This window comes from Nansenia antarctica (assembly GCF_963989245.1).
Source record: "Nansenia antarctica genome assembly, chromosome: 1".
Taxonomy (NCBI): domain Eukaryota; kingdom Metazoa; phylum Chordata; class Actinopteri; order Argentiniformes; family Microstomatidae; genus Nansenia; species Nansenia antarctica.
In genome coordinates, this window is record NC_137674.1 from 28639788 (window position 1) to 28667124 (window position 27337).

Sequence of the window (27337 nt, forward strand, 5' to 3'; positions counted from 1 at the left end):
GTGACTTGGTACATGCTGGCATGTCTAACCCTAACCCTAGTTTTCCCACATGTACCGTATTCCCACATGTACCATAACATATATATAGGACTGGGCAGGAAGTGAGTCAACAACCTTCGCTGCTAACAAGCGGAGCTCATGATCCCATTGGATGAGGGCAGGGGGAGGGAACCAGCTGATTGGCAGAAGGACGACAGCGGACACAGATGGCCAGATGCAAATTATTTTAATATTTTTTATAACCAAATGTTTGACACAATATTTAAAAAGTATGCAATGACATCGACAGCAATAAAATAACAATAATACATTTCAAAAACAAGCTGCTAAACCATAAACGTAACAAAAACATTCACAATTTCACTGTTTTCTCTCTTTTTTTCAAACGTAAGAATCATATATCTATCCTTTTTTTTTTTTTTTCGCATTTAATACGAACGACTGCTATTTCTGACTACTCTCCTATGCTTGAAACCGAGGACAGGACAGGGGGGGTCATGTAGAGGCGGTGTACAGCACAACCACACAGCGACATTGTCAGCCTGTAAGACAGTCGTTATAATGCCCTCATGGCAGACTGGCAGCCAGGCGCCTAGCGTCTTTTCAATAGAAAAATAAAACAGAGTTTCAATGGAGTGAAACCGAGTGCTACTGCGATGTAGCTGTTAGCTGACCTGCCTGGTAGGGCTTGGGGGAGTGTGTGTGTGTGTGTGTGTGTGTGTGTGTGCATGTGTGTGTGTGTGTGTGGTGGGGGGGTACGGTTGTCTGCCCTCTAAGGCTCAGTGTCAGAGTATCAGTGTACCATGGATCCCATCCAGGGGAGGCTGGAGGAGGTAGAAATCGGAGGACAGGGGTGAGCTCACTAATGCACGGAACGAAGAATGGTATCAAACACGTGAGGCCATTCCTCATTCCGCTCTGTGCGTTACGATGAGCCCTGTCCTCCGATTTCTACCTCCACCAGCCTCCCCTGGTCCCATCCAACGACAAATACAGCTGCTGCCTCCCTCCCCTCTGCAGCCGCCATCTTGTAATACTGGGAGGACAGGGAGGACAGGGGGACAGGGAGCACAGGGGGACACTGAGGTTGATACTTCTGTCCGTCCTTTGGGCCGGTCTTTACCCAACACGGAGCAGAACCATGTGGCCTGACAAGTGTTTCCTTGATACCCAGCATCCTCCTCTCTCCCTGCATCCTCCTCTCTCTCCCTGCCTCCTTCTCAAAAGGTCATTGGAGGAGAAGTTCTAAAGTTCTTCTTTTAAGACCTTCTCCTCTCCTCCAGTGGGTTCTGGAAAAGGCGCTGAGGAGAGGTTCTCTCTCTCAGGACCGCTCAGTGCGGGCCTAACAGTACTGAGGGACAGAGACCCGGTAGTGAGGTCCCTTCGGACTGGGTCAGCTAAAGACCACTGCACTTCCTGTCCAGTGTGAGGCGCTGGGTGATGAGGTCATAATAATGGGACAGAAACAGCATTCTGTCGTCACAAACGGGTCACTGGAGACGGACAGGTACATTCTTATCTCAAGAGTCTTTGCAACGTTAAGAAGCCACCACTTGACATCACTTGTACAGTATGAAATGGAGGGAGTTGGTGGTGGTGGTGGTGGTGGTGGAGGGGGGGGGAGGGGCGGAGTTTAGACACTCGGGGAGGGCTGAGGGTTGGCGGTGGGCGTGGCCTGTCGGGGGAGGGTGTACATGGCGCCCAGGAACTGGTCGGCGATGCGGCCCGCCTCCCGGAGGCCGCTCAGCAGAGCGCCGTGTACCGTGGCGGGATAGTTCCTGATGGTGTGCTCCCCCGCGAAGAACAGACGAGGGACAGGCTGGGAGGGAGGGAGGGGGGGAAGGAGGGAGGGAGGGAGGGGGGGAAGGAGGGAGGGAGGGAGGGAGGGAAGGAGGGAGGGAGGGAGGGAAGGAAGGAAGGAAGGAGGGAGGGTGGGAGGGAAGGAGGGAGGGAGGGTGGGAGGGAAGGAGGGAGGGAGGGTGGGAGGGAAGGAGGGAGGGAGGGTGGGAGGGAAGGAGGGTGGGAGGGAGGGTGGGAGGGAAGGAGGGAGGGAGGGTGGGAGGGAAGGAGGGAGGGAAGGAGGGAGGGAGGGAGGGAGGGTGGGAGGGAAGGAGGGAGGGAGGGAGGGAGGGTAGGAGGGAAGGAGGGTGGGAGGGAAGGAGGGAGGGAGGGAAGGAGGGAGGGTGGGAGGGAAGGAGGGAGGGAGGGTGGGAGGGAAGGAGGGAGGGAGGGTGGGAGGGAGGGTGGGAGGGAGGGAGGGTGGGAGGGAGGGTGGGAGGGAGGGTGGGAGGGAGGGAGGGTGGGAGGGAGGGTGGGAGGGAGGGTGGGAGGGAGGGAGGGAGGGTGGGAGGGAGGGTGGGAGGGAGGGAGGGAGGGTGGGAGGGAGGGAGGGAGGGTGGGAGGGAGGGAGGGTGGGAGGGAGGGAGGGTGGGAGGGAGGGAGGGTGGGAGGGAGGGTGGGAGGGAGGGAGGGTGGGAGGGAGGGAGGGAGGGTGGGAGGGAGGGAGGGAGGGTGGGTGGGAGGGAGGGAGGGAGGGTGGGTGGGAGGGAGGGAGGGTGGGAGGGAGGGAGGGTGGGAGGGTTGGAGGGAAAAAGGGAGGGAGAGAGAAGAAGAAAAAAAGAGGAAGAAAAAAACACGACAAAACTCATCATCAGCCGCATGAATATGAGTGTGCACATTAAGCAGCTTGTCAACATCAAAACGACCTAGAACATCTGCCTGGGGAGGGAGCGCTCTGGTCCAACTGGGCTTGGTCAGAGAGGCTGTGGTTGGCTGGGCTTGGTCAGAGAGGCTGTGGTTGGCTGGGCTTGGTCAGAGAGGCTGTGGTTGGCTGGAACGGCTTCACATTCACACATGGTCCGGTGGTTAGCGAATGGGAATCTGCAGAGCTTTTATTTTTCTGGCTAATACATCAGGCTTTCTGATTGGCTGAGAGGCATAGGGCGTTGTAGGGTTTCATTTTTTGGGGTAGAAAAAGCCCAAATATGAGCGTTGGCACTTGAACCTCATCAGAATGGACCAATCGCTGGCTGTGTCTGTGTGTGGGGGGAGGGACTAATCTAGGGGAGCCCAACCCACCTCCAGAGAGGTACCGTCCTGCAGGTTCTCACTCCAGCCCTGCCCTAACACAGCTACCAACCAGCTCCTCTCTCCAGCCCTGCCTTAACACAGCTACCAACCACCTCCTCATCAAGACCTAGTTTAGCTCAGTTCAGGTGTCAAAATCAGGCAGTAGAATAAAGTGGTGTAGTTTAGGGTAGGGATGTCCCGATCCCATTTTTTCACTACCGATACCGATACCTGGGCTTCAGGTATCTGCGATACCGATACCGATCCGATATTAGTATTTATTGTTTTACTCCTGAATAATAACAAATACTTCCCCAATATAGTCCACAACAACAGTTGGCTATTAAAGACTGCCAGCCTTTATTCAAGCAACAAAAACAGTACTCTGCAGTACTCAGTGACCAACTGGTTAAAACTATTTAAACAGCAGCATTCAGCATTGTAGAAAAAAAAAAAGAGTTACTGTCTGATTTCTAGTTTTAGTGCCTTCAGGTTTGTATTCTATTTATCTTCTCTTACAAATCGCAAATCAATTATAGGACCCTTTTTAAAAGTGTAGCCCGCTGGTGAGACCAGAAACCAGTCGCAGAATCGAAGGTGTCAACAATATCTGGTTTTCGTTTTTTGTACCCAGTCCATATAATAAAAAACAGTTTAACCATCACTAAATACTTATAATCTGTGGATTGGATTAACTGTTCTCGTTTGTCGGAGGCTACCAGTAAGTGATAATGACTTGTAAACATACTCTCGTTTTAGGACGTGTTCAAAAGCAAGGACTGTGTGTTCATCTAGTTAAGATGGGAGTGGAGGTGAGGGAGCTGATGAACTGGGGCTGGGCTCCCAGAGAGGCAGCGCTAAACTGAAAACAGACGCGCAAACGGATGCATTCAGAATGTAGTTATGTGTTTTTAGCATGTCCATGTTCTCTCAGTATGTTGTGATGATATAAAAACGCAGTTAGACGTTCCTAGCGATGTACCACTGTTAGCTGTTAGCCGCTAGCAGCGTTTGTTGTTGTGGTTTGGTCAGTCACTTTTCTCCTGTCACATTCCCATTCGGTGCACCAACATTCAAATACTCGTGTCGTCTTGAATTTCTTTCCGATTTCAATGTCTGACGCATAATTTGAAAGCTTACCATCTGTAGTTTCAGACTATGTAAATAACCGAAAAATTACTTAAGCAAATGGTTTATGATTTCACCAGCTAGCATCATGACATTGTCAGACTCATTACACACAGGTAGTCAACTCATGCCCGTGACCACTGACTACTACTGTTGTCATCACGTGAGTGACACGCCAGATCGCGCACGCGGATCGCAGCCTATTTTTTTTCTGGTGCGATCTGCGATCCAGCATTCAGGACCAATATCGCAGCGATATCCGATATCAATATCGGATCGGGACATCCCTAGTTTAGGGGGTACAGTAAAGTGGTGTAGTTTAGGGGGTACAGTACAGTAAAGTGGTGTAGTTTAGGGGGTACAGTAAAGTGGTGTAGTTTAGGGGGTACAGTACAGTAAAGTGGTGTAGTTTAGGGGGTACAGTACAGTAGAGTAAAGTGGTGTAGTTTAGGGGGTACCGGTACAGTAAAGTGGTGTAGTTTAGGGGGGTACAGTGGTCGCCGTGGTTACCTGTGAGGCTCCGGGGATGGCGGGGCCTGGTGTGATTGGCTGAGCCATGAGGTCGTAGTCGTTGCCGGAGGACCCGGCCGCCACGTAGGAGTAGGAGCCCCGCGCCCAGGGGTCGGCACGCCAACGCGTCACCACCGTCTCCTTGGGCTGCCATGGCAACGCGCACACGCACACACACACACACACACACACACACACATGTTTCAGTTGCCATGTAAACAGACTTAAAAACAGGGAGGCTGACACCTGATTGTATGCTGACACCCCTCCGTATGAGTGTGTGTGTGTTTGTGTGTGTGTGTGTGTGTGTATGTGTGTGTGTGTAGGTGTGTAGGTGTGTATGTGTGTAGGTGTGTAGGTGTGTGTGTGTGTAGGTGTGTGTGTGTGTGTGTGTGTGTGTGTGTGTGTGCGTGCGTGCGTGAGAATCTCTGCGTGCGTGTGTGTAGCCATCACACACCTGAGGTACTGCGCTACTTCCAAAGATGCCTTTGAGGATCGCTAAGCAACGCCCAACTATGACGTCGTCGCTGATGTTCTCCATGATGCCGGCCGCCTCTCCCGCCATCAACGCCAAGAGGATGGGGGCTGGGAGGGGACAAACAGGGCGAGTGTGAAAACACAATCACATTTAGTCACAAAGAAGTCCCTTCCGCTCTTCAGAACACACTGACCCTGGCCACTAGACACCTCAGCAGACCTGAGAGGACTGGGTCGGTGTTAAGCCAGATGGTGAATTTTCCATTCCACCTGACAAGAGAGAGGACAGTGGAGACAGCGCCATTTTGTTTCTGCCTCTGATCCTCTCAGATCTGTTGACCAGGGACGGGAGGACAGGGAGACAGGAAGGGACAGGGATGGACTGGGATGGGAGGACAGGGAGACAGGGATGGGAGGACAGGGATGGACAGAGAGACAGGGAGGGACAGGGAGACAGGGAGGGACAGAGAGACAGGGATGGGAGGACAGGGAGACAGGGATGGGAGGACAGGGAGACAGGGATGGGAGGACAGGGAGACAGGGATGGGAGGACAGGGAGACTGGGATGGGAGAGGACAGGGAGACAGGGAGACAGGGATGGGAGGACAGGGAGACTGGGATGGGAGAGGACAGGGAGACAGGGATGGGAGAGGACAGGGAGACTGGGAGGGACAGGGAGACTGGGATGGGAGGACAGGGAGACTGGGAGGGACAGGGAGACAGGGATGGGAGGACAGGGAGACTGGGATGGGAGGACAGGGAGACTGGGAGGGACAGGGAGACAGGGATGGGAGGACAGGGAGACTGGGATGGGAGAGGACAGGGAAACTGGGAGGGACAGGGAGACAGGGATGGGAGGACAGGGAGACAGGGATGGGAGAGGACAGAGAGACAGGGATGGGAGGACAGGGAGACTGGGAGGGACAGGGAGACAGGGATGGGAGGGACAGGGAGACAGGGATGGGAGGACAGGGAGACAGGGATGGGAGGACAGGGAGACTGGGAGGGACAGGGAGACAGGGATGGGAGGACACGGAGACTGGGATGGGAGGACAGGGAGACAGGGATGGGAGGACAGGGGGGACAGCGCTGGTCTCACCTTTGTAGAGGTTCCAGAAGAGGAAGAGTTCCCCGCGGCTGGCCGTGGTGCTGCCCACGTGACCAAAGAGGTTCACACTGGGATCCCAGAACACGCGGTCGAAACACAGCACCACCTAGAGGCAGGGAGGACACACAGCAGCAGCTGGATGAGAGACTGACCTCAAACTACACACACACAGACAGACACACACACGCACACACACACACACACACACACACACACAGACACAGACAGACAGACACACACACACAGACACAAACAGACACACACACACACACACACACAGACACACACACACACAGACACACACACACACACACACACACACACACACACACAGACACACCTCACAGCAACTTCTATGGGTTCTCTTAAGAAAAAATACATATAGAATCCCATTTAAATTCCAAGGTGTTAGCTAGCTGGGTTGAGCTTGTGGTTTAATGATGCAGGTAGTGGACTGAGTGAGACCCAGAGGCGGAGCGCCCTCTGCTGGCGGCCAGGGGAAACACACAGGCTCACGTTGCATAACCATGCAGTATTTTCTGCTGCAGCAGAATTAGCTGATCAAAAGTCTGCAGTAGATGATGCACTTCCTGGACCAGAGTTGGGGGGGGGAAGGGGGAGGCTGATCTGACTGCTAACACGTTGCCAAAACGCTCACACACATTCTGTCTTTCTCTATCTCTATTCACACTGTTCACTGTCGTCTCTCTCTCCGCTGATGTAGACCAGGATGGAGAGCTGGCAGGTGTCTCCCTCTCTCCCTCTCTCCCTCTCTCCACAGGACTATTTTAGGAAGGAGAGGTAACCTTGTTCTCAGTGTAATAAACAGCTGGCCTGATTCATGCTGACAGCAGTGTGGAAGTGTCTCCAACAGGTGTGTCTTAATTATGTGTGTGTGTGTGTGTGTGTGCGTGTGTATGTCTTAATGATGTGTGTGTTTGTGTGTGTGTGTGTGTGTTTGTGTGTGTGTGTGTGTGTGTGTGTGGTGGCTGTGTTCAAGGCTGTGTGTGTAGAGTCAGATTAGGGGTCAAGTCTCCATCTCAAGGACACTGCAGCAGCCAGACTCCCAGAGGACCAACACCTCAGAATGAAAGGATAGACAAACGCACGTGCGTGTGAGTGTGTGAGTGTGTGTGTGTGTGTGTAGTGAACACCAGTGTGTACGTGCCTGTGTGCGTGTGTGTGCATGTCTGCCCGTATGTGTGTGGTGTGTAGTACCTGCGTTTGAGTGTGTGCACCTGTGGGCTTATGTATGCATGTTGTGCGCACCTGTGTATGTGTCGGTGTGTGTGTGTGTGTGTGTGTGTGTGTGTCAGTGAGAGTGTGTGTCTATGTCTGTGTGTCTATGTCTATGTCTGTGTGTCTATGTCCATGTCTGTGTGTGTGTCTGAGTGTGTGCCTGTCTATGTCTGTGTGTCTATGTCTGTGTGTGTGTGTGTGTGTGTGTGTGTCTATGTCTGTGTGTGTGTGTGTGTGTGTGTGTGTGTGTGTGTCTATGTCTGTGTGTGTCTGTCTATGTCTGTGTGTCTATGTCTGTGTGTCTATGTCTGTGTGTCTATGTCTGTGTGTGTGTGTGTGTGTGTGTGTGTCTATGTCTGTGTGTGTGTGTGTGTGTGTGTGTGTGTCCGTCCGTACCTTGTTGAGGTTCCCGAAGCCCATCCTCTGGATAGCGGAGGTCTTCCACTCAGGGAGGGGGGGCACGAACTGCACGGCGGGGGGCTGCTGCTTCATGACGCCCAGCGGCAGCGTGCACAGCACCGCGTCACACTTATAGATGAACGTCTGCGTGGTGGAGCGGGTGTTCACCGCTATGACCTCACAGCCTGGGGGGGGGGAGAGAGAGGGGGGGGGGGGGAGAGAGAGAGAGGGAGAGAGAAGGAGAGGGAGAGAAGGAGGGGGAGAGAAGGAGAGGGAGAGAGAGAGAGGGAGAGGGAGAGAGAGGGGGGGAGAGAGAGAGAGAGGGGGGGGGGAGAGAAGGAGGGAGAGAGAGAGGGAGTAGGGTTAGACACACACCAACGTAAGCTACAACAAGGCACACACGCACACAGGCGCACACACACAGACACACACAGACACACACACACACACAGAGGGAGGGTGTGAGCGTACCTGAGGCTGTGTAGCGGACCTGCCGTACGGCCGTGTTCAGTTTGATGTCCAGCCCCTCGGCCAGCGCCACGGGAACACACGAGTAGCCGTTCCTCACTGTCAGATGACTCCCCGTGAACTCAAAGTCATCGTCCTGGAGAGAGGGAGGAGAGAGAAAGGGGGGGGGGGAGAGAGAGGGAGGGAGGGAGGAGAGGAGGAGAGAGAGGGGGAGAAAGAGGGAGAGAGAAGGGGGGGGAGAGGGAGGGAGGAGAGGAGGAGAGAGAATGGGGGGAGGAAGAGAAAGAGGGAGGGAGAGAAAGGGGGGAGGAAGAGAAAGAGAAAGAGGGAGGAGAGGAGGAGAGAAGGGGGGGAGGAAGAGAGAGGAGAGAGGGGAGAGAGAGCAGGAGAAGGTAAGTAGGGAGATGGGTGGGGGGAGAAGCGAGGAGGAGAGAGAAGAGAGAGAGGGAGGGAGAGGCGAGGGGGAGAGAGAAGAGAGAGAGGGAGGGAGGTAGACAGTCAGACAAAGGTGTGGGTGACGTGTGGTTAAGAATGCCCTGCTTTCTACTGGTGGTGTCCTATGGCAACCATCGCTATGGACACACTGATGTCATCCTGCCCGGGAACCTGATCTAGGCCACAGTGGGGGGGAGAGGGAGTGTGTGTGTGTGTGTGTGTGTGTGTGTGTGTGTGTGTGTGTGTGTCTTACCTGGTCCCAGTGTTTCAGTGACAGAGTAGAGAGGGGCGTGGCGTTGGCAAACTCCAGGTTGGCAAAGTGCCAGTCTAGGATCTGTCTGTCCCTCGACGACAGGTACACGTCACTGGAGGAGGAAGGGAGGGGAGGGGGGAGGGAGGGGAGACAGAGGAAGAGAGTTTAGCACTTCCTCCATGTCATCAATAACCTTGTTCAGAAGCAGCTGACCTATAACTCACACAAAACAACACAGAAGAGAATATCACTCAACACCAACATGACACTGTAGGCCTGTAACTACACTGTAGACTGGCCTCAGGAACATGGCTGTTCACCTGAGATCAATGAGAGAGAGAGGGGGGGGGGGGATTGAGAGAGGGGGGGAGAAAGAGGGGGGGGGAGAGGGAGAGAGAGGGGGGGGAGAGAGAGAGAGAGGGGGGGGGAGAGAGAGAGGGAGTGAGAGAGAAAGGGGGGGAGAGAGAGAGAGGGGGGGAAGTGAGTGAGTGAGTGAGTGAGAGAGAGAGAGAAAGAGAGGGGTGGTTGTTACCTGGGTGGGTTAGCCTCTAGCTCCTGTAGCTTCTCCTCTAGTTTCACCTGCATCTCCACCAGCTCATCATACTCCTGCAGGACACACCACCAGGGGTTAAACATCCTCTGTGTGTGTGTGTGTGTGTGTGTGTGTGTGCCACATTTACATTTTAACCATTTAGCAAAGCGACTTACAGATCGAGATTACAGGGGCAGTCTGGAGTAACTTAGGGCTAACTGCCTTACTCAAGGACTCACTAGTGGTGGTGTTCCCAGGTGGGATTTGAACTCATGACCTTGACCTGTGTGTGTGTGTGTGTGTGCGTGTGCATTGCTCCATGACAGGTTAGTCAAGTAACATTACCGGCCAAACCAAACCTTAACACTGTATAAGGATGTGGGAAAACAGATCAAAGCCAAACTATGGTGCGCGTGTGTGTGTGTGTACACACCCCTCCCCCCATACGGTTCAGGTTGGAGTAGGCAGGACAGACAGCCAGTCACCAGAAGAGCTGAGTCACCCCATGGAGGTTTCCCACAGTCTCAACTACCTCTGCCTGCAGCTACTGACAGGCCCACAAACTGTCTAGGACACAGACACACACACACACACACACACACACACACACACACACGGGAACCCCGTAATAACACAGCCAAAGGCATCCCTGACCTTCCACACACACACACACACACACACACACACACACAAACACAAACCTCCAGCCAGACAGACAGGCCTGAGTCATGCCTTGAAGTGGCTTACAGACAGACAGAGAGACCGAGACGACAGCAGCTGTGTTTAAACACCGCTCTGAGGCCAGGGAAAGGCTTTATCTACACTATAAACACACACACACACACACACACACACACACACACACACACACACACAGCTTAGGCATTAAGACTACTTAAACACATGCTGCTGGTAAAGCGTCTGGTTGTCTCAGAGCTCAGGCCATTGTTAGCTCCCCCCTCCTCTTTGCCTAATGGCTTGAATCCAAATGATCCATTTACCACGGTATTGTACTACAGACCAGGAGGGGGGGTGATAAGACTCAGTACAGCTGTTTTCCTCTCAAAACGGGACAAAACATCAGATAGATCAAAGAGACGCTGAAACCCGTCAGATAAGTACAGTCGGGAGTCAGCGGCTAAACAACGCTAATCTTGCTGAATATTAGCGTTAAGTTTGTAGAAAACGAGTTCACTTCTTAGGCCTTTTGAACTCATTTTGAGTGCCGTCGCCCCGAATGGTCAACATTTTAGAGTGCCAGGAGTGACTTTATTCACAGAGAAAACAGCAGCAATTACTGTGATTTATTTTGAAGCCAATTGTTGCTAGCTAGGTAACCACCAGATAAAACACTTGGCACTCTAGTTGCTGAGTGTTCTAGAACACTCTAGGTGGTGAGTGTTCTAGAACACTCTAGCTGGTGAGTGTTCTGTAATTCCTTGACAGTTGGTGAGTTAAAGGCCTAAAAATCTTCATCTGCAGGCCATTCTGGTGGTCAAGCGTCTGTCCCAGCTCACCACTGGAGGCTGGCGGAGGTCGGAGGACACGCAGGGCTGCACGTCACGCCAGGAATAAGGACTGGGAAACCACACTTCCACAATCACTTGAAAGTGTTTCAAAACGGGTGGGATTCTAAACACACTCGCATTCGCATAATGACAATAATGGCCTGAGAAACAGTGTGAATGCAATCAAAATGGCGGGGCAGAAGAGGATGTCTCTTGCTGAGTTCTTCACCTCCTGCAGCGAGACTTAAGTCTTATTCACGATCTGAGGAAGTACCACACTGTCTGAGAATTGAGTTGTTGCTGTTTTGGAAAAATCAACAAATAGGCGAATAGCAAAGTAATCAAAGTAACGTTCAGATAAGTGCTTGCAGCTTGGAGGCATTGTTAGGTAAACACAAATACTTTGAGGGGTTGAGAAATCGCTTCCCGTTTTCCTCTCCATCCCTCCTGCAGCCTGGGATCTTGGGGTAGTGGTCCCTTGGTCTAGGGCAGCGGTTCCCAACCTTTTTGGACTCAAGGCCCACACAGGCATTTTACACACGCGTAGAAGTTTTTTGGGGTGTCTCATCATTAATCCCCATAAATTCCTGTCTATCACTATCACACTGATGATGCATTCTTTAAGGTTTTAAAAAAAAAAATACAGTACCATGAATACATTTTTTACAATGTTTGGCAGCCCACTTGCAGTACCCTCGCGGCCCACCAGAGGGCCGCAGCCCATAGGTTGGGACTCGCTGGTCGAGGGGATCAGTTCCAGTCCCACCTGGGAACACCACCACTAGTGTGCCCTTGAGTAAGACCTGGGAACACCACCACTAGTGTGTCCTTGAGTAAGACCTGGGAACACCACCAATAGTGTGCCCTTGAGTAAGACCTGGGAACACCACCACTAGTGTTCCCTTGAGTAAGACCTGGGAACACCACCACTAGTGTGTCCTTGAGTAAGACCTGGGAATTCCACCACTAGTGTGCCCTTGAGTAAGACCTGGGAACACCACCACTAGTGTGCCCTTGAGTAAGACCTGGGAACACCACCACTAGTGTGCCCTTGAGTAAGACCTGGGAACACCACCACTAGTGTGCCCTTGAGTAAGACCTGGGAACACCACCACTAGTGTGCCCTTGAGTAAGACCTGGGAACACCACCACTAGTGTGCCCTTGAGTAAGACCTGGGAATTCCACCACTAGTGTGCCCTTGAGTAAGACCTGGGAACACCACCACTAGTGTGCCCTTGAGTAAGACCTGGGAATTCCACCACTAGTGTGCCCTTGAGTAAGACCTGGGAATTCCACCACTAGTGTGCCCTTGAGTAAGACCTGGGAACACCACCACTAGTGTGCCCTTGAGTAAGACCTGGGAACACCACCACTAGTGTGCCCTTGAGTAAGACCTGGGAACACCACCACTAGTGTGCCCTTGAGTAAGACCTGGGAACACCACCACTAGTGTGTCCTTGAGTAAGACCTGGGAACACCACCACTAGTGTGCCCTTGAGAAAGACCTGGGAACACCACCACTAGTGTGCCCTTGAGTAAGACCGGGAACACCACCACTAGTGTGCCCTTGAGTAAGACCTGGGAACACCACCACTAGTGTGTCCTTGAGTAAGACCTGGGAACACCACCACTAGTGTGCCCTTGAGTAAGACCTGGGAACACCACCACTAGTGTGCCCTTGAGTAAGACCTGGGAACACCACCACTAGTGTGCCCTTGAGTAAGGCACTTAGCCCTAAATTACTCCAGGGAGACTGTCCCTGTAATCTCTGATTGTAAATTGCTTTGGATTAAAAGCGAAATGTTTATTTTTTATTTTTTTATTTATAAATTAATATTTTTTATAAATCATCTAAATCATTATAAACCATCTTGAACTCTCAAGCCTACCGTACTTTGTTCCCTTCGACATTGTGTATAGTGGTCAGGTGTGCTTATGTTGCGATTAAGGTATGGTTAAGTTGTGGTTAAATTGTGGTTACGGTATGGTTGAGTTTGCGGTCAAGGTTCAGGTGTGGTTGAGTTGTGGTTGAAATTAAGGTGTGTTTGAGGTTCAGACATGGTTGAGTTGCAGTCAAGGTTCGGGTGTGGTTGAGTTAGTTGTGGTTGAAATTAAGGTGTGTTTGAGGTTCAGACATGGATGAGTTGCGGTCAAGGTTCAGGTGTGGTTGAGTTGCGGTCACCTTGCAGAGTGCCGTCAGGTCGCGGTGCTTGCTCTTGACCAGGAACTCGGCGGTGATGTCTCTGGGGGGCTTGACCTCGCTGGCCTCCTTGTACTGATGATGCAGCTCCTTCACACGCTCCTTAGTGCCTACCATCTGGAGGGAGGGAGAGAGAGAGGGAGGGAGGGGGAGAGAGAAGGAGGGAGATAGGGGGAGGGAGGGAGAGAGAGAGAGGGAGGGAGAGAGAGGGAGGGAAAGAAAGAGATGAGGGAGAGAGAGAGGGAGAAAGAGAGAGGGAGGGAGGGAGAGAGAGAGGGAGGGAGGGAGAGGGAGAGAGAGAGAGGGAGGGAGGGAGAGGGAGGGAGGGAGAGGGAGGGAGGGAGAGAGAGAGAGGGAGGGAGGGAGAGGGAGGGAAAGAAAGAGATGAGGGAGAGAGAGAGAGGGAGGGAGAAAGAGAGAGAGAGAGGGAGGGAGGGAGTGATGGAGGCAGAGAGGGAGAGAGGGAGGGAGAGAAGGAGGGAGAGAAGGAGAGAGGGAGGGGGGGTAGGGGGAGGAGAGAGGGAGAAGAAAGGAGGGGTAAAAAATGAGCGGTTACCAAGGAGATATCTCCACCAAAGGTCACTTGGCTGTTGTTTAGACTGACCTCTCCTGCTCACCTTGTTCAACAGCTCCTTCAGGTCTTCCTGTGTCTTGACGATCTTCTTCCAGTGTTCTATCTGCTCGTCCTTCACGTGCTTCTCCTGCAGCCTGCACCACACACACACACAGACCCACAGGCTCAGGACACTGATCAGGAAACCAAAGTGACGCACAAACACCACCAACAACAAAACTGCATTCCATCAATGTCATTAGCAGGACGGTGAAGAATCTGAATTTAATAGCAGCCTTCGAAAAGACAGGAGACAAACTACAACCTGCTCCTGCTATGGGCACAGCAGCTTGGGTCGCAAAAGATAAAACTATAGGCATAAACAAGTAGCCAGGCCTAGACAGGCCTAAGCAGTCCTAACCAGGGCATAACCAGGGCATAACCCAGGCCTAAGAGTTCTAACCAGGCCTAACCCAGGCCTAATGGCGCTTTTCCACTACCGGGCCCGGCTCGGCTCGGTTTGGCTCGCCTCAGCACGCGTTTGAACAGTTCTGGGTACGAGACGTTTTCCACTATACAGGAACCGGGACTGTAGGAGGAGTTACGTGTCATAAGATTACCCCCGCTATACAGATCAGCGGGGGGAAATGCGCTAAGAATTATGTCAAAATGCAGCACTATCGTGCACAGATCAGCCTTACAACATGTAACGTTAAGTGCCGCTTTCAGTTCTAGTAGACTAGTTTAGGGAAATGCCGACATGAAATGCCGACACGATTCTATTTTTATTTCTCCTGACACGTTGAGCACTGTGCTTTTTTTGTTGGTGAACTACCGTAATAAGCCTGTTCAAAAAGTGCAACTTCTCTGCTTTCAGAAACTGTTTGAATTTTTTAGATTGGGCACATAGTTCATGAATTACGATAGTTTGAAGGAACGCTGTAGAATCCGCTGTAGACAGCTCCGGTTTCGGAACAAGACGCGAATCTATCGGCATTAGTCAAATACATGCTCACATCCAGTCATCCGCTCACTGCTCTCCATCAAAAATGGCACATCCATCAATAATATTACACAATAACAACTGCTCTGATTAGATTGCTTAGATTGTTCAATACATCAACGGGGGGAAAAGCGAGATGAACTCGCGAGTATCATGCTTCCTCCATTGAACGGAAAGTCCTTCCCCCTTTCCACTGGTAATAAGGAATTGGCAAGAATAGATCGATATATATACAGCATATGGATGTTATGTGCCTGTTACCTGCCGCTTTCAGTTCTCGTAGTTTAGATCTCGCAACCAGGGAAACGCCGACATGGTGTTAAAGGGAGAAAGACGTGAATCTACCAGCATTTGACTGCCGCTGGACTGAGGAACAGCATAGGCACAGGACATCGCCATAATAGCGATTTTTTTGTTATGCTTGTTGTAAATAAAAGTTCTGTGATGCATTGAACATTGACATTAAACTAAGATAATACGATGGTTAGCATAATTATTCTAATCTTTATTAATAAGTTATTACAGAAACAGTAAGTGACATTTTCCGAGAGCGAAATCTGTTGTGGTATTTAAAGATGGCGGTTAGAGAAGAAATCTATGAACATGGGATGACGATTTCCATTGACCAATCAACGGTGTGCAGTGTCACACGTCACACGCAGCCTGGCAAAAAAGTACCTTTCCCCAACTTTCACTACCCATCCGGAACAAGAACTATTTTACCGTGCCGTGCTGTGCCGAGCCGACCCGAGCCGACAAATGGAAAAGCGCCAAAGAACAGGGCTGACCCGGGCTGGCCCTGTAGTGGAAAAGCGCCATAAGAGTCCTAACCCAGTCAAGCACCGCTCCAGACCAGACAGTCCCAGTATAATTGCCGTTAACTGCTTTAATCTGTTAAGACCGTTAAGATGTTTTATGGGGCCTGCTACTGCAGCATTAGAACGGGTGAGCTGGAGTAGGGCCCATGAAACCAGAGTACAGCACTTGAGACGAGACCCAGGGGAGGCTGGCGGAGGTAGAAACCGGAGGCCGGGACTCATTGTAACGCATAGAACGGAACGAGGAACGGTATCACACACAGCGTGTTTTTGATACCTTGTGTTCCTCATTCCGTTCCGTTCACCATACACCCGGCCTCTGATTTCTACCGTGGCCAGCCCCCCCTGCTGGAGACTCACTGTATGACGACCTCCAGGGCCTGGCCCAGGGACACGGGCTTGTTGTTGAGGAAGTTGAAGTCCAGCTGGTGGCTGAGGTAGGAGGTGGCCTCCAGCAGGCGGTTGAACTCCTGTTCCACCATCTCGTCCTTCTCCTTGGGCACCTGGGCACCCAGTCACATGTTACACACACACATACACATCTCATTCATAGTTTTCATATTATTTTTGATTTCATTTTTTTTAAGAGAGTCAAGAGTTCGATTGAAATAGGCCCTAAACCCTATCGCTAGGTCTTATAAATGCTGTGTTTTTAAATTGATGTATCCGTTATTTATTGATATGGATCTGAAATTCTGAATGTATATAGAAGTAGATATGGTATGGTGGAGGGCTTTCCACTATTAATCTATTCATATAATGAGACATTATCCACACACGGCTGTAACAACCCACACCAAGCCTCAACACCACACTCTACACGCCACTCTGCAGCAGGAAGCCATGCCAGGACGGAGGCTCCTACAGGCCGTCACCTCACAGTCATAGCCTGAGGCCACGCAGAAAAACCACACCAAGAGGAGGAGGAGGGGATCAGTTCTACAGTTTATGTCATCTGAAAGAGCTAGAAACACTGGTGGTGATGGGCCTAAACCTGTTGTGACCTGTTGATCTGAACATGAATGATTAAGGATCGGTGAGTTGTGTATTATGTAGTAAAACGATACATACACTTGTGCACCGTTCACCCTTATGGTACCGAGCAGAGGATGCACGCAGGAGAGGTTGTGTGAGAGAGAGAGAGAGAGAGAGAGAGAGAGAGAGAGAGAGAGAGAGAGAGAGAGAGAGAGAGAGAGAGAGGGAGAGAGAGACGGAGAGAGAGAGAGAGGGAGAGAGAAAAACAACAAATTAAGTCAACAGACAACAACAAAACACAACACTAAACATGTTTACACTCAAACACAACAACAAAAACACACTCAGTTAGCGTTAGCACCGGTCGCTACGCAGGTCAACCAGAGGTCAACCAGAGGTCACGTCAAACCAAAACATCCTCCTGCTGTTTGACATTCTAAAAGAGAACACCCGTGTTTATCTCCGGTTGTGACATCATCGCTCTGGTTCCATCTCCCGAGAGAGGCCCGGTTCTGCTGTTGACGAAACGCTACGCAAAGCAGCTAACTGGAACCACCCGCCATTTTGGCGATGTGTAGCGGAAACAAGGCCAGGCCCTGCGGATGAAACACACACTCTGCGTGCTCTGCTCCGCCGATACACTAGCAGAGCGGTCCGAATCTAAAACATCTTCAGGGGAAGTGAAGTACCATAACAAATGGATCGGGTTCAAAACGGAGGACCGGGGGGGAAGGGGGGTTCCTGAGGTAAACATCTAATATTTCCCGGCACTGTCTGGTGATGTTTGTTTGTTAACCGAAGTCTACGAATTTTACTCTCTTACACTTGTGTAATGTGACGTAACAAACAATAAGACCTGAGACTTGTTAGTAGACACTCGGCCAGCTGCGGAACGTGCATGGGACACCACTGCAATGCCAGACAGAGCAGAACACGACTGTTCGTTTTGGGATGCACATTTTTCGATAAACAAATGCTGTTCACGTAACGGTGCTTACGTTGGTGTCAGCTGGGGTCAAAGTGGTACATAAGGGACATATCATAATACAGGAATCATATAATATATATATAGACTATATTATAGTCCTAAAGTCCTGAATGTACAACCCACCACGCAGACTAGGTGTGTGTCTGCTACATTGGTGTCAGCTGGGGCTCAAGTGTGCATCGCCATGATGACCACGGTGACACTGTTGTACTCACAGCTTGACCGTTGGCCTCGTACAGAGGACACTTCTGTTTGATCTTGGCCAGCTCCATGTTCACCTGCTTACTGACCACAGCCATGGGGTTACCTCCTGCACACACACACACACACACACACACACACACACACACACACACACACACACACACACACACACACACACACACACACACAGAATGATAAATCTGACTAATACTGTAGATGTAGTGGAACATGTCAGAAGGGAGAGCATGTTACACTGACTAAATGTACACGGTCAACACCACCCCTTGGTGGTGAGAAGCTGTCATAGCAGGAGCAGTGTGACCAACGCACCACACTCTGGTTACGTTGATGGAAAATTCTTTCACAACTCCAAACGTTATGCTGGTTGTAAACGAGAAGGACAAGTTGGTCCCCTGAGAAATTAGTCTGCCGTTTACTTTTCTTCTCAAGAGACTCTTTCATTCATCTACTGTAGATATCAGATTCAGATTAATTGTCATTGGCAGAGTACAAGTACAGAGACAACTAAGCGCGGAATGAAATAATATCACTCCAGTATAAGGCCTACGAGTGTGTATCTGATGCGCGTATTTGTGTGTGTGTGTGTAGTCTCTTACCCAGGCCTGTCACCACCATGGCCCCCAGGTCAGCCACATAGTTGCCCTTCCTGAATGTGGCCACCCTCCCCCCGACACGGTCCTGCCAAGAAGACAATGTTTATTAAAAACCTCCCTGCAATAAATACACCTGCATCAATAAAGGTAATACACCTGTATCAATAAAGGTAATACACCTGCATCAATAAAGGTAATACACCTGTATCAAAGGTAAGGTGTATTAGGTAATAAACCAGCATCCATCCTCCCCTGGCCTCTAACTCCTCTAACTGGCCTCTAACTTCTCCTGGTCTCCATCCTCCCACCTCCTCTGGCTTCTAACCCACCCTGGCCTCCATCCTCCCACCTCCCCTAGCCTCTAACCTCTAACTTCCCCTGGCCTCTAACCCACCCTGGCCTCCATCCTCCCACCTCCCCTAGCCTCTAACCTCTAACTTCCCCTGGCCTCTAACCCACCCTGGCCTCCATCCTCCCACCTCCCCTAGCCTCTAACCTCTAACTTCCCCTGGCCTCTAACCCACCCTGGCCTCCAGTACGGTGACATCCATCCCAAAGCTCTGCAGCTGCCTCGCCGCCGCCAGGCCAGACACGCCCCCTCCGATGATGATCACCTTCCCCGTCTTCTTGGCTGCGGCAGGAAGAGGAAACCAAGAGCTCCGTCAAGACCCATACAAAGAACCTCAACTCACGCGCTTTTACTTTGCATAACCACAAGCAGTTCCTGTTAATAACAATATCTACTTTGCATATAACTGTTCTATGCAAACCAAATGGCTAAACGCATGAACAACACCACCCACACAAAGCATGGCAGAAATGAAGAGGTACATATCGTCATAGAGACAGAACATAGGGGTGAAGAGGTACATATCGTCATAGAGACAGAACATAGGCTGAACTGAATGGAAACACGACAGGTAGAAACTGGACCTCAGTAAACTGGGTTAGACTGGACCTCAGTAAGCTAGGTTGGGGTTAGCTCTTCCGTCTCCATGGTTACTCACTGGGTAGAGGCTTGACTCTCTTGTAGACGCCGAAGTTGATGAGGCCGTGTCTCTCCAGGTAACTGTGTATCCTGTGGACCAGGCCTGTATCACCTGAGAATAATAATAATAACTATGTATTACATTTATAAAGCGCTTCAGCATAAATAAAAGATTGAATGAATTAAATGAATTAAAAGATGAATTTTAAAAAATGTAAACAGGGGGAGGGGGTGGGGGGGGGGGGGGTCAGAGAGGAACCCATTCAAATGTCCATGTCAGGAGGATGTGAAAATGACAAAGTGTGTTAATATGGAACTCACTGTTGTAGGGCGCCTCTAGCTGCTGGGCCGTGGCTTCGAAGGTCAGCTGGATCTTGGGGTTGTCAAGCCAGAGTTGGAGCTGGAGCAAACCACAGTCAACCACAGTCAATCAGAAGACACAGTCAAACCCAAATTGAAGGTCCTGACATTCCTGTATGCAAATAATGGAGTAGGGTGTGTGTGTGTGAGAGATGGAGAGTGAGTGAATGTGCCTGCGTGTACGCCCCTGTGTGTGTGTGTGTGTGTGTGTGTGTGTGTGTGTGTGTGTGTGTGTGTGTGTGTGTGAGTCCTCACCGTGCGGTTTCGGATGTACAGGAACACCTTCTGCGTCTGCTGGGGGCCGCTGATGATGTCAGGGAAGCAGGCGGCCTCCTGTGAGGTCATCCGGTCGTGGGGGAGGCGGCTTTGGAAGGCAGCTCCCTCCACACCTAAAAACACACACACACACACACACACACACACACAGCCGTCACCGTCCAGCCCTGACGCACACACACGCTGACCTCTCAGTCGCCCTGCCGCTCGCGCATTCAGCCTCAGGACTCACACTCACCAGAGGGCTCCTCGGGCTCGCTGTCGGCCTCCTCCTCCACGGGCGCCACCGGGGGCGGGACCACCTGCTTGCGCTCCTTCTCGGCCTTGGCGTTGCGCTCCTCCTCGGAGTAGTATTCGTCCTCAGACAGGTTAGCCAGGCTTTCGTCCATCTCGCGGTACTCCACCTGCAACAAGACGCACAATAAAAGCGACGTTAAAACCTGGCTCTGGCCCGGCTGGATGGAGGTTGGGGGTCGAGGTCCCTTTGCTTGCTGCTGGTGGCAGGGGGTCGAGTCACTCTGCTTGCTGGGGGGGAGCGGGGGTGTCTCACACGGTCAGCTGGCCGGTCAGGGGTCCGTTTGAGGAAAGCTTAGTGGTACCGCTGACATCTTGTTTAAATCTGTTGCCTACAAAGACCTGCAATGGATTCAAGATGGTCTTGGTGCGACAAAGCTTTCTGGGAAAAAACACATAAAACAATATTATCATCATCATCAACTTTGTCAAACATGCCTCTGGTCTGTAAATCTCTCTTGTAACGAGCGGCCTCTTCCGAGTGAGTTAAGTGTGTTGCCGTGGTGACTGACTCTCTAAGTACGGAGCGGGACTCCGGTGATAAGTGAAGTGTGTTGCCGTGGTGACTGACTCTCTTAAGTATGGAGCGGGACTCCGGTGATAAGTGAAGTGTGTTGCCGTGGTGATGACTGACTCTCTAAGTACGGCGCAGGACTCCGGCGATATAGGAAGCTTACTTTCGCTCGCTTCCGGCGGCTGGTCCTGCGGCCCTCCGCTGTGTCGGCCGGGTCCACCCCCCCGGGGCCCGGAGGGTGGGGGAGGGGGGGACCACCAGGCTCGCCACTGGGGGAGGCCCGCTCCTTCTTCTTGATGTCCACCAGGCCGGGGGCTGAGATGGGGGGGCCGGGCGGGGCAGGGGCCTGGGCGTCTGGGGCCCTCTCACCACCCCCGGCCGGGCCCGCGGCGGAGGAGGAGGAGCCTGCATCTGACTTCTTACTTGACAGCATCATGGAGGAAGACAGAGGCCTCTCCTGGGAAGAGGAATAGCACAGACAGAACATGAGACGAGAACACTTTCGGCTTTGTTTTATTTTTGAAATGTGGTTTTGAAACATGACTTTGTCTTTTACAATGCTGCTCCTTTATGCTTCAAGGAAATAATTTAGCCTGTAGGCTGCGGTTTACAAAATAAAACATTGTGCTTTTCAAAAACATGAAAATGAGGATGAAAAGCATGAGCACAATGTCGGAAGTGTTTCCATCCACTCAGCTCTAGGTAGAATCAATGAACTTCTTTATGATGTTCAGTCATGGAAAGCAGCATTCGTGATCAGTGCATCTCAAACTAATTCCACAGTACAAAAACATTAAAGGAAAGATAACCAATGAAAGACATAGCGTCATACAGTAGGTGAGGTCTTAGGCCTTCTAGTTTGCTGGCCAACAACAAAACACACTAATGTATTTCAGGTTGCATAACCTAACCACAAGTATATAAAATCGTCTTCTTCTAAATGTCTTCCTTTCATTCATAAATCCTTCTCGGTCTGATTGTGTCTTTGGTGAGCTACACTAGGGGAAAGCATCCCTGAACTGACCAAATAAACCATTCCTAGATGGCGAGATTAGAACTGTGCTCTCAGAGATTCAACCCTATTGTTGGGGTCTGCACCTGCCGCAGCCACTGGGCAGGGAGGGAGTGTGAGGCTACTCTAGGTACTACCGCTAGCCTTGAAGATCATTTATGTTAGAAAACAATGCAGCAGCTAGATATATGCGTGGAATTAATGTACATGGTGAACAAAAATGTATATGAGGGTATGGTACAGCAACCTTTTTTACCCATTTCTCCGAGCCCCTGGTAATATCCATTCAAACACTAAAGAAATAAAGACAGAATGAGAATCACATATATATTCATCAACAACACAAAGCAACTGGGTGAACATGTCCGCCCAACCAAGTCAATCGGTAGCAAATGTAGTGTGTGAGTGTGGTTAATCGGGTTGATATAAGCGGTGGTTTAGCTAGATCGATCGTTATTCCTTCGGTTTTGTATAAAAAAAAATGTCGGACGGACTACAGATGGGAGTCAAGCTAGGCGGCTAGCTACCGTTAGCTAACTTGGCAGGCTGGAAACATACTGCTAAAACCCTCCGACATATCCTCAACTAAACAAGCCTAACGGTGCTCAACACAATCAGCTGTTTGTGTACGAGTGCCCGCTACCTCGTATGTCCTATGATGTACCCATGTCAGCTAGCACTAGCTACCGGAGTTAGCCACCGTTAGCTAACAATGAGGCTCCCAGCGACAGATGGCTAACACCGTTAACTCAACCGCACTCACCACCCCGTTGTTTAGCTAAGTCATAATCATACAGCCCATTTTTCCACATTATACGGCCAGAGCTAGATATGTCACTGGAGTAGTAAATGCGTATCTATCTGTCATTCAAATAGGAATATTACCTCTACGATCTCCGCTATTGTCACAACAAAGACAGCACCTCGACTAGGTCCTCTCCAGTTCAACGGCCAGCCTCTCTACGCCACCGCCATTGGTTCAGCGGAGAGCGTCTGGGCGTTTAGGACACACCGATTGGTTACAGGTTTCGTCAATCATCGAGGAGGCGGGGATACTTTTACTATGGTCAGATAACCAGGGCTCCTCTCCTGGACACCTTTTCACCAATTAACGCGCTTTTAAGGTCATCTGTCCCACTCTCATTTAAAAGAGCTTTTTTCCCCCTTTTTTTTTTTTTTTTTTTTACAGCTTAGATCTCAATTCTTCATATTTAGCCTGCAATTATTGCAAGTCACTGAAAACTCGACATCCATTAGTTGAAAGGCTAGAGAGCAGCAATTCAACTGAATAAATGATACATGTAATAATAAATAATGTAATGTTCTCTGACTCTAATTGAATATTTTCCTTGCCTACATTTAAAAGAGTTGTCTTGACTTGTCTCATGTCCTCCTTGAGGTGAATGTACAGTGTCTTGTCTACAGTCCCACCCATTTCTCTTCTCTTTGGGATAATGAATGCCTTCTTAAGAAATTCAGATAGCTCCCCCTCTTTCTTCTTTGTTTTCTTCAGGCCACTGAAGACTTGATGTGCCCTCTTGACACGTTTTCTTAGTGCTGAGTCAGTAGCAGCTGCCATGTCTGACGCCTGTGACTCTAGAGTCTCCATCCTAAGGTCTTTTTAAAATGCTGCTGTAATCCCTCCTCCATGCTTTCTTCTCAAATCTAGTACGGTCCTGTTGGTGATGTTTGAGACAGACCTTTCTTCTTCTCCTACAGCACAGGCCATTTTGCATCAAAGGGCAAAGGATCAGAAAGATAAGAGAACTCAAATTAAAACAATAGCGGACTCAACTGCATCCGTTACATATTTTCTCTGTTACAGGTAGGCCTATTGAAAGTCACAGGTAGAATAGGTATTGAAGAATATTCTCTTACAGGCAGTGAAAGTCACAGCTCAGTCACAATGCTTCAGGCAGATGTCTCCAATGTAACTAAGTATCTGAAAGATAAGAATTGAAATTACACACAATAATAGTCTTCTGATGTAATAAAATATGTATGAAATTCAGCAATGTTTTGCTATAGCCCACACTGGATAGAGGTTCACCCTCTACCCAGCCCCCCCTCTCTTGCACGCGTGCCCTGCACACATGCACGCACACATGCACACACGCACACACACACACGTGCGCACACACACACACACACACATACACATACACACACACACACACACAAACACATACACGTACACAATTTTACATTACCTCAGAATACCACCAACAACATCACATTAACTATGTTACATTACCTCAGAATACCACCAACAACATCACATTAACTATGTTACATTACCTCAAAATACCACCAACAACATCACATTAACTATGTTACATTACCTCAGAATACCACCAACAACATCACATTAACTATGTTACATTACCTCAGAATACCACCACCAACATCACATTAACTATGTTACATTACCTCAGAATACCACCAACAACATCACATTAACTATGTTACATTACCTCAGAATACACCAACAACATCACATTAACTATGTTACATTACCTCAGAATACACTAGAAACATCACATTAACTATATTACATTACCTCAGAATACCACCAGGAACATCACATTAACTATGTTACATTACCTCAGAATACACCAGGAACATCACATTAACTATGTTACATTACCTCAGAATACCACCAGGAACATCACATTAACTATATTACATTACCTCAGAATACACCAGGAACATCACATTAACTATATTACATTACCTCAGAATACACCAACAACATCACATTAACTATGTTACATTACCTCAGAATACACCAGGAACATCACATTAACTATATTACATTACCTCAGAATACACCAGAAACATCACATTAACTATATTACATTACCTCAGAATACCAACAACAACATCACATTAACTATATTACATTACCTCAGAATACACCAACAACATCACATTAACTATGTTACATTACCTCAGAATACACCAGGAACATCACATTAACTATATTACATTACCTCAGAATACCACCAACAACATCACATTAACTATATTACATTACCTCAGAATACACCAGGAACATCACATTAACTATATTACATTACCTCAGAATACCACCAACAACATCACATTAACTATATTACATTACCTCAGAATACACCAACAACATCACATTAACTATATTACATTACCTCAGAATACACCAGGAACATCATATTAACTATGTTACATTACCTCAGAATACACCAGGAACATCACATTAACTATATTACATTACCTCAGAATACACCAGGAACATCACATTAACTATATTACATTACCTCAGAATACACCAGGAACATCACATTAACTATATTACATTACCTCAGAATACACCAGGAACATCACATTAACTATGTTACATTACCTCAGAATACACCAGGAACATCACATTAACTATATTACATTACCTCAGAATACACCAGGAACATCACATTAACTCAGCGTTTCCCAAACTGTGGGGCGCGGTGGTACTGCAGGGGGGCGCATAAATTAAAAAAATATATATAAAAAAAATAAAAACTGTGGGAATACTGCTGCCTTTTGCAACATCGTACCTGTGTGAGATAGGCTTTTCTGCTGTTGCTGCTATCAAAAGCAAATACAGGTCGAAGTTGAACATTGAGAATGAACTGAGAGTGGCAGTCTCAAAACAACAACCCCGCTTTGAGAAGATTTGCAAGGCAAAGCAAGCACACACAAGTCATTGATCGTAATTGTGATAGGAATGTGTAGAGTAAGAATAGTGATGCAGTAGAAATTAGTTAATGTTGATATGTTGAATATTTCAGTGGCACAGGATCATTTGCCAAGCACTTATGTTCCTTTTCAACCCATAATAAAATATAAAACTATAGTTGGATATATGTGTCTTGTTATTATTAGAAGAGAAAATGTAATGTTTGTACAACTTTATACAATTAATTATATCAATCTAGGTGGGGACCGGGTTAGGGGGGGCTCGAAAATATTTCCAATTACCCAAGGGGGGCCTGATTGAAAAAGTTTGGGAACCGCTGCATTAACTAGATGGAACAGCCAACAGCATTGTAACATCAGGGTTCTTCCCAAAGAATGTAAGCGGTATTACATACAAATACATATCCAGCTATTCCTCACAGGTTGAACTGAAAAGGTGCAGGCTTTAGTTTCCAGTTGAGTTATATGAGCTAGATCCCTTTCAGTGAGGTTTTTATCAGAAGCTAGCTACAGAGGTAACTTGTTAGCATCAAGCTAAACTCTTAGCTAGCTACATGTTGTCATGGACTTACCAAATGATGGAAAAGCAGCCACTGCGACATCGAAGAACATTAGGATAATAAAACATTTCCTCACTCTCACAAAAGTGCCAACGTTGCAAAGGAAACGGGGTTGGTCGGTAGCTATCTCGGAATGAATTATTCGGGTTTCAAACTATGCGATGATTCTCCTAAATCCCCTCAGGAAAGTCCGCGAGTGAGGAGATTCCCGCTGTTGACAAAGACTGAATTACTACTGGTTATTACTGGTCCAATCAGCGATGAGATTACCTTCTGGTCCAATCAGATGTGGGATTACCTGTTTTGACCAATCGCCTTTCTCTACTTGCCTTAGATAAAACAATCTAAATATCTGTGACTGTAACCAAAGTGATAATAATATATACAACAGTTAGTTCCGACCAAGTAATTTGATTGGACAAGAGGCATTCCATGAGTTACGATATACAGTATAACAGCACTGGGACTTTTAACTATATGTTATGTAAAAAGGGTGACAACTGTGAAAGGGTGAAGAACTGTCCGTGTAGCTACAGTTCACAACATTTTTTTAAGCATTCTTTAATTCATTATAATTATGCCACCTGTTCTAACAGCCACTGTGTGTGTGTGTGTGTGTGTGTGTGTGTGTGTGTGTGTGTGTGTGTGTGTGTGTGTGTGTGTGTGTGTGTGTGTGTGTGTGTTGGGGGGCTGTCTCAGTGGTCTTCTTGTTCTATGCACTTAATCATTTTGAAAACGCGGCTGAAGAACCTCCGAACTCCTCCCTTCTTCTTCTTCGTCTTCAGTTTGGTGGCTTTATCCTCTGTGAAGGAAGGACAAGATACTTGAGTGTTCTTCCATTTATTAAATGATTAATGCAACTGTTACTTTAGACACAATGATTGGTGTGAGGGTTTTTGTTTTATGATGTTAACTCGTTGCGATTTTAGAAAATTAACAGTAAAAGTAACGTACCACTGGAATCAATAGCCATGAGCTCTGAGGGCTGTAAACAAACAGAGGAGAGCAGTCTAAGAGTAGGAACAGCAACACATTATTTCCTGTAGTGTCTTACACAGGAAAACATTAATGTTATTGTGATCGTGGCTCATTTGTAATACACTTAACTTTAATGCATCATCTTGTCACTGCAAAGGG

At 49.0% G+C, this 27337-nt stretch overlaps 2 protein-coding genes across 2 annotated transcripts in view; one reads left to right on the forward strand and one right to left on the reverse strand.

The window, feature by feature from the left end:
- Positions 1-1346, forward strand: part of luzp1 (leucine zipper protein 1) — a gene marked incomplete at both ends in the record, with an annotated part of 30918 nt that extends 29572 nt beyond the window's left edge. The window contains one exon of the mRNA XM_080548000.1: positions 1284-1346. Coding sequence (XP_080404126.1) covers positions 1284-1346 — 63 coding nt within the window. The remainder of the gene's footprint in view (positions 1-1283) is intronic.
- On the reverse strand, positions 1058-22205 carry kdm1a (lysine (K)-specific demethylase 1a). Its single transcript, XM_080550563.1, has 21 exons — positions 22174-22205; positions 21078-21371; positions 20345-20510; positions 20086-20219; positions 19792-19870; positions 19490-19582; positions 19007-19113; positions 18486-18567; positions 17880-17974; positions 16773-16790; positions 16062-16204; positions 13945-14035; positions 13310-13444; positions 9619-9692; positions 9087-9198; positions 8402-8534; positions 7928-8115; positions 6284-6398; positions 5165-5292; positions 4708-4854; positions 1058-1819 (listed from the first exon to the last, which is right to left on the reverse strand). The coding sequence occupies exons 2-21, from the start codon at positions 21348-21350 to the stop codon at positions 1634-1636; spliced, it is 2499 nt and encodes an 832-aa protein (XP_080406689.1). The 5' UTR covers positions 21351-21371; positions 22174-22205; the 3' UTR covers positions 1058-1633.
- Between the last annotated feature and the right edge of the window lie 5132 nt (positions 22206-27337).

What these genes read in the sequence shown, in the direction of transcription:
- kdm1a (XM_080550563.1), bottom strand. Translation starts at nt 21,350, where the DNA reads ATGATGCTGTCAAGTAAGAAGTCAGATGCAGGCTCCTCCTCCTCCGCC. An exon ending in GCCGCCGGAAGCGAGCGAAA is followed by an intron (nt 20,511 to 21,077) that starts GTAAGCTTCCTA and finishes GTCTTGTTGCAG; the next exon opens with GTGGAGTACCGCGAGATGGA. An exon ending in GCTAGAGGCGCCCTACAACA is followed by an intron (nt 19,583 to 19,791) that starts GTGAGTTCCATA and finishes TATTATTCTCAG; the next exon opens with GTGATACAGGCCTGGTCCAC.